The following is a 14,016-nucleotide window of genomic DNA, read 5'->3' as shown; positions in this document are numbered from 1 at the left end:
AGTCATTTCATTTTTGAAAAGTCAAGAATTGAGTCATTACTCATTACAAGCCTGAATATTTGTGACCCACATTGTATAACTTGTTTCCTGCAAATTGCTGGAAGTATCTTTTAATAACAATATGAAATAAATTGAATTGTCATAATGTATCTTGGTTTAAAAGAACCAAAACATTTTCAATAATTGATAAGTAAAATCATATTTGCACTCAAATTTAGAGACACCAATTTTCCACTGTGATAGACCCCGAGCTAGAATTTTACGACTTCTGCAATAAAGACAAACGAAGGCACACGATAAAACTCATTCAATAATTCCATCACAATAAACTATTCTCATTTTAACGACTTGGTAGGCAACATCAAGGGATGCTCCCTTCACGGATGATCAGCGAACAAAAACTCGAATGACAAGTAATCGCCTAAAAAAAACACCTCCCCACATGTTACGAGTGGACATAACTTTGACTGCTATTAATTATAAGAAAATTGATATGAACATGTGGAGAATTATGTTGGCTGCAGTATGATATCTCACTTGTGACAAAAGAAATCATAATGATTGAATGAAGTAATATGGTGTAATTTGAAAGTTGCAGCATCACTTACTACAAAAGGATATGCTTTAAGGTTCTCCAAATTGAAAAGTCTGCAGCCAGGACCACAGTCAGTGTAGGTTCTTCCTGATGAATAACACACACTGTTTCTTATAATAGAGGCCGTCAGCGTGACGTCATATGCCGCCATCTTGTGGGTACACGCTGTGATGGTCGTTCGATCTCCATGCGTGAGCAGCAAAATCACCGCGTTGAGGCGCGATAACAGGTGCGTGGCAAGCTGCGCCCTGCGCGTAGTGTCCGACGCATGAACACACAGATCATTTGTACCCACAAAATGGCGAAAGGCTAACGGCCTCTATATAGTCTATAATGCTGACCATCATGAACATTCACTTCAGGTAAGTGAAGCATGTTATCTTATGTAATGCTCCTCGCATTCATATCTATTTTATTAGTTTGAATTAATTGTGCTCAAAGTTATAACCTCTCGTACTCAAACAAATGGGGACTTTCTTTTTGTGATGTGTTTTCATTGCATAGAAATAGAGTACATTGAGTAGGAATATATTTTACTGCGCGATTAGACCTTGGCAAATTTTCCGCCGCAAAAGAAAATTGCATGCATGAATATGAATTGAGTAAAAGTTAGGTTAATTATAACGCTTCAAGCAATTAGGCCAACTAAAATTAACGCATTTTGCCCTGGTTCTGTTCCCATTAAAAGTGCAAAAATGTGAACATGAAATAAACATGTAGAGGCATGTTTGAAATTTAATGTTACTTTTTTGTCCGTATTTCAGCATTTTACAGACCATCATGTTATTAAGTATCGATCGGTACAAAGAGCCCCTGGGGTGTATGTTTGAATGTATTTAATGTCAAATCGTATTATGTGATTGAAATTCCATTTTGCGATTATAGTATGATTTTTGAAGGGTTTGACAGCACATCTCTCTAGGTTGACATGTAATGACTATTATTTGTTAAGGATGAGTACTAGTACTCATGTAGCAAAACATACAAAAAGAGTCTAAGATGGAGACAATAGCAAAAAAAAATAAAAGGGCAAGGAAAAAATACATGAAAATTGTAGAACGTTTTAAGTGTCGCAGCGCTTTTGCATTGGCAAGGTCCATGTAAATGTGATGCATAATTAAATACATCAGGGATGTGATTGAGGATTTCTAACAAATTCTGAAACCACTTGGCAAAATAATATGGAAAATCGCGAGCGTAGGTAGCAAATTGTTGTTACCTCCAGCAGTCGCACACAACACTTTCTCACATGCATCAACCAAAAGGCTGCAATTTGTATTTAAACGTTAGAAATTGCCAGTGAAAATACCTCGCTAAGTCATTTCATGCTCGGCGGAGTATCGCGACTCATAGTGGGGGGGTTCAGGGACACACTTTAAAATGTTTTAGCCTATTTGAAGGCTGAAGGAGAGCTATTTTGGGCATGGATTTCATGAAATCAAAGCATTAATACACATTACATCAAAAACTCACTTTCCTGAAGCACCAAATTGCCATTAAAAAATCTGGGTGAAATTTTCAAAAAATCCGGAAGAATCACATGCCTGGTATATAGGCCTATATACGTATTATAAAAGTACATACTCTATAGTAAAAACTTAAAACCCAAATAAGGTTTCAAGATCTTAATTTTAATTCAAGGTATTAACTCTGATTGTATCCACCAAGCAACCACCTTTCTCCTTCCAAACCCCCACATGTTTGACACAGATGTTAGCCAATTTTAGAATTATATATCCACACTCACTCTACCAGAATGATTGATCACGTTCCACTACAACCCTCAGGAACTACGCAAAAGTTATAATAAAAATATGAAGCAAAAAAGTGAATGTGGGAAAAGGGGGGAAAACATAGAGCGATAGAGTTTTGACAAAGGATCGTGTTCTTACCTTCAAAACGGCAGTTATCTTCCGCAAACCCCACAGGTGACGGCTCATTTTCACTGCTACACTGATGGCATGTCTTGAGGTTTTCAGGAGTCTGCATGTGCATATAAAAGATATAATCAACAACAAACTGGTTATTACAACGATGAAATTGTGGCAATAATGAAGCTGTCAAAATCATCAATTGCAACCACTTTTGCAGTGCAAAAAAATGTGTCTGAAAATGTATTGTAAAACTGACACTAAAATACCTTGAGTTGTACAATTGAGATTCCTTCAACAAGTTATGCTCTGGAAGCTTAAACAGAACCAATGTCATTTTTTTACACTTGAGGTTAGCAAACAGCTTTTTCCACCAGGAGTACTATAAGAATCTCTAATATTCACCTTAAATCTCAGCTGCAAAAGCAGCAATAAGTATGATCCAACCAAAACAAATTCCAAATGAAGAATGATGACTTCATACTAGCTTATGGAAAATCTGCCATATTGAATTATCATGCATGGGACTAAATTAGTGTACCTAATGTTCAAAACCAACAGTTAAATGATATTTAGGATCCTGGAGAGGTTGTCAATGGTCAATGATAAGGGTGAGGGTACCATCTGTACAACTGAGGTGCCATTGGTAAAATTGTATTACATGCAAAAGACAACAATTGTATGCACCAAAGAAGCAGTAAAACCGGTGTTTCTTGTGAGGATTGAGAGGTACATCCGTTTCCAACCATGGGCGTCAAACGAACATGTATGCATCCATCACTGTGTGATAAACCCAACCAAATTCAAAGACTGGGACCAAGCAGAGGTGTTGTAGAAATATTCTGAAAATGTGAAATGAGACGCACAACTCTCTTAACCCCCTGAGCACTACCTGCCAATGTAACATTGCCTCTGATTGATCAATTACATAATATCTTTACTTTAATCACCAATCAGAATGGAGCTTTCCAAATAATTCACCCCAATTTTTTTTTTTTTGAAATTATTCTAACAATGTTGCTGATTGGTCCAATTGAAAATTCAAACTTCGTTTTGGCCAATCGGCAGGTAGTTCTCATGGGGTTAAGTAGATACATCTTTCTTGCACCAATCCTGCCATCATGTCCAATTTCAGTTTAGTTCTTCATTATCATCTCAAGATTGATCGTGTTCCATTTCCTTGCACAAGTGTTGCCTAACCAAGGTGTAATTTAGAGAACACAAAGGGCCCTGATGGCATAGCCTTATAGGGAACAGTTTGCCTGTCTAGGGAAGATAAGTCATGGGGATTCAACCAAGAATGGAATAGAGTGTTACACCTTGGGCCTTATAACACACGCATACTTGCAATCCATGGGATGTGCCCGCAAGTTTTTAGATTAACACAAAGTAACAAATGATTGGTTTAGAAACTTACAATTGTTGCATGTTATGTGCCTAAGGCCAATGACATTCAAAGTTCTTGTTTTTTGTTGCATATTTTTAAAGGTGTGTTGATGGTTGTCTTTTCCATTATAAATTGATCTTCCTTTTCATTCTTTTATTATTTGTTGAAAACTCAGAAATCTGCTTGCCGCACCAAATATCATGAGAATCCTCCTAGGATTAGTCGTGCGGCGCCAGGAATATTTTTGGGGGGGGGCATTAGTGGGGCAAAGTGAATTTCGGGGGGGGGGGTCTATGCACTAAGTAATCTGAGCATGTCACAAATGGGGCATTTTGTGATCCTCATCCCTCTCTTTTCTTTAAAAAGTTGGGATATTTATATCACCTCTGGCTAAGAGAAAAGTTGTTTCATGGTCCGTTGGGTACTGAGGACAAGGCAGGGCCCGGGGGCCACTCAAATATGACAGTGTACGCATGCGTGACCAAATTTTTTTGAACACCCCCTAAACAAGTTTTCCTCTGTGAGCAAAATGACCCCTAAGCAAGTTTTTTAGCGGCTATCCCCAAAAATTGGACCCCCTAAACAAGTTTTGGTCTAATTTTGACCCCCTAAACAAGTTTTTGTCTAATTTTGACCCCCTGAACAAGTTTGAGTATAAATTTGACCCACTTTACAAGTTTTGATGGATTTTGACAACTTGAGATAAATTTTTTGGACTTACAATAACATGTCATTGAACATGGCCCATACCATACCACTTTAATACATCTATATAATAATACGCTATTCTCTGTCTCTCTGTCTGTAGATCTGTCTGTCTGTCTGTCTGTGACTGCTAATGTGAGGCCGCCGTAGGTGATACGGGGATAAAACTTGGTGGGTGGGTGCAGCTTGGTGTGAGGAAGAACAAGTTTATATTTTTTAAGGTCAAAGGTCAAGGACGGGGTCAAGTTCAATTGAAGTCTAATTTCAAATACTTTAAATGGCAACTCTAGCCATGCCATTGTGTTGACCTTGGACTATCAAACAAAAGTTTCCACGGTGACCTTTTCATCAGACCAACGGTTAAGAGGTCAAAGGTCAAGAAAGGTAAAAATTTCAAACTGCCCCTATGAAGCTCAAACTTGGTGGGTAGGTGGACCTTGGACTAACAAACAAAAGTTTCCACGGTGACCTTTTAAGTCATACCCACGGTTAAGAGGTCATAGGTCAAGAAAGGTAATAATTTCAAATTGCTCATATGGAGCTCAAACTTGGTGGGTGGGTGGACCTTGGACTAACAAACAAAAGTTTCCACGGTGACCTTTTCAGTCATACCCACGGTTAAGAGGTCATAGGTCAAGAAAGGTAATAATTTCAAATTGCTCCCATTGAGCTCAAACTTAGTGGGTGGGTGGACCTTGGACTAACAAACAAAAGTTTCCACGGTGACCTTTTCGTCATACCTACGGTTAAGAGGTCATAGGTCAAGAAAGGTAATAATTTCAAATTGCTCCCATTGAGCTCAAACTTGGTGGGTGGGTGGGTGGACCTTGGACTAACAAACAAAAGTTTCCACGGTGATCTTTCAAATTGCCTATGGAGCTCATACTTGGTGGGTAGGTGGAAATTGGACTCACAAGGTTTGAGATCTGCAAAAGCCAATAACTATGACAGCCGAGAACCGCGAAATACGGGTAACCGCCTAGTAGCCTATAATGACACGATGAATTCAGAGTGTATATGAGGCCTTCAGATTCGTATAGCTTGTTTCGTGAATCTGCTGGATTCTCGTATAAAGTAGTTTTGTGAGAATATAAAATACCAATATACAGCGTAATTTATACAGAAGCAACGTTTAATTATTTGATTCCGAATTCGGCACCTAAAGTTGATTATCGTGTCCCAGTATCATGTGCCCTTTCCATGCTTTCTACCGCAAATTTTCATTAAGTAATCCAGATCAGAGAAGGTTTACATTTTTCAGTGGAGACTAAACTCACAAATCTACTACAGAAGTAATAAATAATACATGAGGAATCTAAAAGTCCTGAAAATCTTTATGAAATTCGGATGATGTCGGCGAGTAGGCCAACACACGATATTTTCGTCGATCGTCTGTCCACTGAACTATATACCCATCACATTTTATATGACGTCATTAATGAATATGCATGTTTTTTTATTCTAAACGGTATTTTACATAGAAGTACGAGGCCATGATTAAATCACATATAACACGTCATGAAATATTTGCATAACACCGTGACACTTTAGATTTGGAGTCGGGGAATTCCGGCGAGTGAATAAAACTTTCCGGGATCGGAGTGTCAGCAAATTTGAAAAGCGGATTAAAATGGTACCCTAAATGCGTTACAAACGATTTTAAAACTACCCCTTTTCATGAAAATCAGCGTTTTTACCCCTTAACGCGTCACGCAGCGTAACGTGCTCAACCAAGAAAAACACCCCTTTTCACACGCTTTTTTGGTCACGCATGCTTACATTATTATATTTGAGTGGCCCCCCCGGGAGGCAGGGGATAGCAAGCCATAAGTGTTAACCCCCTGGACACTACTGGCCATCTAACAGCATTTCTGATTGGTTGATAAATTAGCTTATGACTAGGTTTCAAACTATTTATGGTAAAACTTGAATTTGCAGATGATTTTATTAATACCCTCCTTGATTGGTTCAAAATTGGACACAATATTCATTCTGGCCAATCGGCAGGTTGTTCTCATGGGGTTAATGTTAGCCGGGCAATGTTTTCATGTGTATCTGTGTTCACATGCCTGTGTATTGAAAAAACTTTTAATTCTTGAAAATAGCACAAGCACATTGTACTTTTTACCCATATATAATAGATCCCTGAATACTTAAAGATTATAGTTAAAAATTCATTTTACCATCAAGTTTTCAACGTTTAATCCAAGATGAATAATAAATAATGATATTTTAGCAGTTTTGCCCAAGAAAGCTCTATTTCACATCACATAAAACAGGCTATTCCAGTTGAAATTCATACACCCCCTATGGAAGACATGACTCTAATCTTCCATACAAGGAGTGTGAATTTCTAATGGGATTACTTGAATGGGTGACTCCATTTGAAATTCACACTCCCTGTGTGGAAGAGTAAGATCATATCTTCCATAGGGGGGTATGTATTTCAACTGGAATTGCCCTGAAAATGATCCTACCCATCTCAACTGTCTAATTAACCAGACGCATAGTGAACACAAAACAGCATAATAATAACATAAAATATGCATGACTTCTGAAATGAAATTTAATCCCTGATTTCACAGGCTCACAAAGCAAGCATTTAGGCCCTCCCTGCCTCCCTAGATACCTCAAGGAGAGATTAATTTGTATGTTACCAAGTCCCTCCAGGATATTTCCACAATGATATCGTATCGCTCAAGTCTTCCTCTCGCTGCAAGTTATGACGACTACAACTACGAGGAGTAAAATTTGTGCCTCGAGCATCCGCTTCAAATCGTGCATGTATAGTGATCACGCATGGTATGAAATTGAAAAATGCGTGCATATTTTATTTTTGCAAACCACGGTACATGTCAACAGACCGTGGTTCAAAAAGGGCAGGGAAGAGAGTTTTGAAGTGCCCAGGAGCACCTAGTAGTGTTAGACAGCTAATCAGCACACAGATGACCTCCCTTGAGAAAAGTACATTAGCACTCTACTCGTACCTACTTGCCTGGCATCCCATCATGCTGTATGCTAGTGTCTCTATAACTTGGTCACTTTAACTAGAAAGAGATCTCACATCACTCCAGTTTTAAGAGAGTTACATTGGCTGCCGGTTGGTTACAGAATTGTTTACAAACTATTGCTCATTGTTTTTAAATCACTAAATGATCTTGCACCAGAATATATCAAATGTCTCCTCCAACCATATAACCCTCCTCGTATGCTCCGTTCTAGTGACAAATCGCTTCTCTGCGAACCCCGTTCAAAACATTCATGGGGGGATAGGGCTTTTTCAATTGCTTCACCACGTCTCTGGAATACTCTGCCAACCCACATTAAACTAAGTACATCTTTAACACAGTTTAAAAGTTCTTTAAAAACTCACTTAATGAAAGAAGCATTTTACTGATGTGCATCACCATATTTTGTTCACCTATTGATTGTTGTTCATGTGTAGATTAAGTTGTAATGTAAATTAATTTTTATTTTGTAGTTTAAGTTAATCTATGTATCGCGCCTTGAGCGCCATTGATTTGGTGGAGATGTGCGCATTAGAAATTCACATTATTATTATTATTATTATTATAACCCAGTGTATAAGGCAACGAAAAACAAAAACACCTTGTTTTACAGGTGGATGTAGTAGGGACGGTCAGTCAGAATTTTTTTAATGGCAAAAATGATATGATTTTATCCAAACATTCTGGTATACTGGAAATGTTTTGAATTTGTTTCAAAAATTTTCAGTCATAATCAATCAATTTTGGCTGGTTTTACATGAATTTAGTCAAAATAAAACAACCAAAAAATTTCCCAAAATGCAAAAATCTGGGTCAATTGGGCTCATAAATTTTGTTTTTGTTTTTGACACCTAACACATAATTTTGCAAAAATAACAAAATAGTTTGATTGAGATAACAGTTGAAAATGTATTATTAACTCTATAATATACTACAAATAATTACCAACCAATATGAGCCGAGTATAGCTAGAAATGCGACAAACATCATTTGAACCTAATACCTATAGATTTAAATCTTCTGCTCTACTCTAGTGTGCCTCTGTGGCTCAATTGGCTAGAGTGTCGCTCTAGTAATACGAAGGTCACTGGTTCGAATCAGGCCAGGTGCGCTGGGTTTTTGTGTGTGTGGGTTTTTTTTCAACATTTATGTGTGTTGGCTACTCTGGGTAGAGATTAAAATTTGTTCAAAGTATAGCAAGGTTGCATGTGTGATAATATAAATTCATCACTGCATCATGGGAAGCCATCATTTCTTTCATGACATGTACGACAACCACCACATTGGAGCACACCGCAGAGATTTATCAACACTTTCCAGAATGCATGTTGATTTTTGCAACACTTTGAACTAAAATGTGCAGGGAAAGAAGTACAATCTGCAGCCTCCGAGCCTCGCCGCCTCTGCACAAAAACATTCTGTTTTGAAACCAAACATAAAATTGCAATCACAAAAACTCACTTCAATTTCAAAATGTTCCCGCTTCAATGAATTGACATACTTTTTACTGACTTTGCAAAAATAGAAAAACTATTCTCACCCTATTAAACCACGGGAATAAAATTTTCAATTGACTTGTGCTCTCCTAGAGAGAGATACGGCAATTTAACTACGAGGAGGTCAAAATTACAAGTATGGAAAAGGAAGAGAACGGAAATAACAATCAATTTATGAAGAATTACGCCTCTCATCAAATTTCATAAATAGTAACAGCTAGTTAGTTATAGTGTCACTGTAGTTGTTCAATATTCTCATATGCACTCATAAGGCAGAAATGAGGCCCCATATTTTTATGCACAGTGCTCTATTACCTGTATATTTTTGACAATTTCAACATTGTTTCACCAAAAGACCTGTTACAGCTTATGAGTTTGCCATTTCCATTTAAGACAATATTTTTTCCAACTTGCCTTTAAAACATTTCATATTGTTAATTTTGACCAAATTTGAACCAAAAATACCTTAATTTATCCCAGGAATTTATCTTGGTACATTAAACTCTCTGCTTTGATCAGAACACTGTCACAAAATACCCCATGTTTGTGTCACATCCCCATCATTTATACTTAGGACCACTCCCCCACTTGAAAAAACCTGTAACCAACATTTTTTGTAAATAACATCTTGTTCACAAAAATATTCTTTGAAGTTTAATATACCAGTACACCATAGCAGTTAAATACCAACCATTGCGAATTGTTTCACCCCAGCAGTTGCACACAACACTTTCTCACACGCATCAACCAAAAGGCTGCAATTTGTATTTAAACGTTAGAAATTGCCAGTGAAAATACCTCGCTAAGTCATTTCACGCTCGGCTTGCCAATTTCATATTTTTGCATAAAGTGCAATTGAGATATTGACTATATTGAATTAATGTACGTAACAGACCTGTGCCTGTTTTTCTGAATGGATGGTTTTGTTATTTGATTTAGTTTGATCGAGTTTTAATGGATGGACGATATGCGAAGGTGTGTTCGGAGTTCTGCGATGGCTTTAATCACTCTCTTGACAAATCTAAACAGGCTTGATGATAGTCCCCAAGTAATTTAAAATTTAATGTGTGTAAAAGTACAAAATGACACACTTTTTATTCAAAATGCTTGAAATTTAATACATTTGTGATAGCTTAATAATCCCAAAGCAATTTTAATTTTTAAGTGAAAAAAAGTACAAAATGTCACAATTTTATCTGAAAATGTCACAAAATTTTGATGAATCATTGTCATAACACGACAAATTAGTAAAAATAACATTGCCATATCCAATTGGGAACATTTGATCTATTCAGGGCAAAATGTGAATTGAATTAAACCTGGAGCAGGAATATGGTTTCAATTTAAATGCAATGATTGCATGAAAAATTATATGTCTGTGTGCAAAATGTGATTTGTTGAAATGTTTGTTTCTAATTTAATTTGTATTTCTACGTCTCTGGCATGACTCATGCATAATTTGAGCGATCAAAAAGTCTTACAGAGATCAGAAGAGCAATTTTGCTCAGGGAATGTGTGCTTAAAAATTGATCAAATCAAGACAACCATGTCAAATATAGATATGACATACAATTTTCCCATTAGTTTTGATTTGGAAAGTTTGTAGATAGTTTTAGTTTACAAAATCAAATTTCCAAAATTATAGTTGTCACTTAGAATGAAACTGAAACAAATTTCTTGCCAATACCATGCTTAAAATTCATGTATGAATACTGCTAACAAAATTGAGTGATTTGGTATAAAACATTGTGATAATTTATTTTTTGACAAATTTTGCTATTACCCAGTAAATATAGTTATTCTTGCCGATTTCTCTCCATCTTTATTCTTAACAATCAATAAATCTTTTGGTTCCATTGCAGGGGTGTGGTCAGTTTTTTGAGATCGAGAGGGGGAGGGGTTACAAAATTACATATACATGCACCGACTGTCCAATTGTGTTGACACAAATCACAACTTGTTCCAGAAAGATTGACCATCTGACAACAAAATAAAAGAAGGGAAAATATTTTTAACATCAAAAATCTGTGATTTTATAGATTTTAAAATGACCATTTTTAGACTATTTCACACAGGAGTCTTCATTCATGTTGTCAACATTTCTTGCCATAATCAAAGAATTCTTTCTCATATACGTGAGATGTTTAGATGTACCAACAGGTCGCACATTTGTGTTTTCAGCTAAACCTGCTGTCTACTTGGCTCAGAGACAAAAGCATTGTCTAGAGATCTGTTCATTCATTTTCTAGCGGTCATTGACACTGATCTATGCCAACTACATACAGGGCTGTAGAGGAACTGGAACAAAATGGACATATTCCCTCTGTTATTTTCACTATGTTAACAATGTCGACAATTTCACTGATTAAAATTTTCTTAGAATACTTTTAAACTCTTAACCCCAATTTTTTAACATTTACAAGTTTCTTTTTTCTGTACATGCTTTTTTACACTGCGAAGAACCTCAAATTTGAGGCACCAAAATAAATGTACCACACAAAATGTGCATGATTTCCAAAGCCACAATTTATATAAGTGGTATTATTTGTGGAATACTAAAATTCACTTTTCAAGTTCAACACAGCTACAGTTAAACTAAAAATGAGCAAATATGTTCTACTTGATACATAGATCTATGTAAGAAAATTGAAAAGCATGAATTTAAAAACAAGCGACGTAGTTCAAAATCGACAAAATGCAAAAATTCACACATGCGAAAATTAGCATTTGTACAATTCATGATTCAGCACTGATCCAATTATATCTGTAGTTGGATGACATATTATCTTATGCAAGGAGCAACAAATCAATGATTTGAATCATAAAATTCTGTTTCTTTGTTCTGCAATTGCATCTTATTATCATAATGTAACCAAACACTGTACATAGATTTCAATTACACCTCCTATGTATCCAAAATATGTCGGATTATACATAAAGCGATTTAACCAATATTGTATCATTTCTATAAGATCAATCTTACATCACTTTGATTGCAGAGAATTGTACAAAATGTTAAGTTTTCACTGTCAGATATATGTCCCCTTTTAATTTTGAGAACAAATGAGGCGAAACAAAGAAAATACTATTTGATTCCAGCGCCTATGTCACCAATGTGTCTTGCTCCCTCAATTGTAACTGAGGCCGGTCCTTTAGATGTGTTACAACCATCCCGTATTCAATGTTCATACAGTGTTATGAGCATCACGTAAGTGTTTTGACAAATATTGTGACCATATATGAATAACATGATGGGACACATTACTTCAAATCTCAGATTTGGTCACAAATGCAGACAGCCTTGATTTTTGCAGGGTATGTTAGTTTAGAATATTGAATGAGAATTATGTATGGCACCCTCCTCAGCAAGTTTTACAATATTATTTAAAGGCAATTGCGGAATTTTTTTCCACGCTTCAATCAATCAATTCTACTAAAACACTCATTTTGTAATTGCAATTTATAATGCAAAGGTGTTCCTTGTCCCCACAAAGTAGATATTGAATTCTGGTAACAAGTACATCTACATGTACGACAGAGTAATACTCAGTGTAGGTTGGTACCTGCTTCTATAACACCTCAACATTTATTGCATCAATATTGACACACATTTGTGAATGCTAACAGTTTTTGTTAACTCAATAATTTGCCCTTCATAAACCATCACTGAGGCAGATCCTTCAAGGTGTTCTACTCTTGTACTAACTTACTTTTTGCTATAAAATTTGGTATGATGGCTTTCAAGTGGCCTAGAAATGGAATTGTGTGTCTTAAGAAAAATATATGCCCTGCTGTAAAAGGCACCCAACTCACTAATTGGGTGCTTCTTCCTACCAAACTGCCTCTGCATGTACACAGCAAGCACCATACTCTAGTACACCCTCTCTGCATCCCGGCTCTGCATATAAAAGGATGGGACTTGTCTGTTGATCTTGTAGTTTTTGAGTGCATTAGTTAAAATGGTTGAAACAAAAATGGGGTATTCCAGTTGAAATCCATACAACCCCTAAGGAATACTTGACTTTAATTAATTAACACAGGGAGAGTGTAGAGTTCAATTTCCAAACAGATTAGGGCTTCAGTCCCCCCCAGTTTTCTGAAAAAATCATGCAAAATCAGTTGACTTCAGGCACATTTCAGTCACCCTCAGTGCACTCCGAGCCCTGGGGTTGCCGGTTTCTGGATATACCTAAGAATTTCCCATAAGATCTATTTCTTACTTTTCACACTACTACTATGATATCTAAAAACATGTTAAAATGTTGAAGAACCGGTAGACTCCTAACTCCATCACATCACTTTAAACCTTTAAGGAGTCGGTGTAAGTGGTATTATGGTCCACTTGGGCCCCAAATCTCTGCACAAGTAGTTCTCTCCTTCTTTGCCCATTGTTTTGCTAGATTTCCGTAGCCATATATTTGCACAATGTAGAGCAGGTTACCATTAATAGCATATTTACATGGAAGTGATGTGCAAACAGCCGCAGTACAAAAGCTGTGCAATGGTATGGATACGCTGAGCAAATTCTGCTGTAATGTTTCGTTAAATCTGTAGATTCAATAAAAGTATCACTGAATGTTCTCTTTGCTTTAAAACAACAAGGAACTGCTTCTGGGCTTTTGTCAATATCAAACTGTACTACATATGCATCTAGTAGTTTATCAAATAAGGGACAAGTGGGAAGTCAAGAGAAAAATCTATTTTTGTCTTCTCCAAGTCGAATTGTGGGATGAACCTTTTATTGGGACAGGTGTAACTGTCCAAATGTATAACATCAAAAGAAGCTTGACTCAAGAGCTAATAAAGGTAATTGTGATGTGTCATTCCCACTACCTTATGTGATGTTCAGGAATGAATTTAATCTTCTAGAGAGATGGATGTGATGTGTCCGGATAAACATTTTGAGGCCCATATTCAGTGATTTGCTCATCTGGAGGATCGCAAAAATCATCAA

The 14,016-nt window shown here is 36.6% G+C and overlaps 1 protein-coding gene across 1 annotated transcript in view; it reads right to left on the bottom strand.

Annotated features, from left to right (window-relative positions):
* Positions 1-14,016, bottom strand: part of LOC140136451 (uncharacterized) — a 138,446-nt gene that overhangs the window by 73,652 nt on the left and 50,778 nt on the right. Inside the window, exon 4 of the mRNA XM_072158174.1 lies at positions 2,488-2,578. Within this exon, the coding sequence (XP_072014275.1) occupies positions 2,488-2,578 (91 nt within the window). The remainder of the gene's footprint in view (positions 1-2,487; positions 2,579-14,016) is intronic.

The sequence above is a fragment of the Amphiura filiformis genome, chromosome 16, assembly GCF_039555335.1.
Source record: "Amphiura filiformis chromosome 16, Afil_fr2py, whole genome shotgun sequence".
NCBI lineage: Eukaryota > Metazoa > Echinodermata > Ophiuroidea > Amphilepidida > Amphiuridae > Amphiura > Amphiura filiformis.
This window is presented reverse-complemented; position numbering and strand designations above follow the sequence as displayed.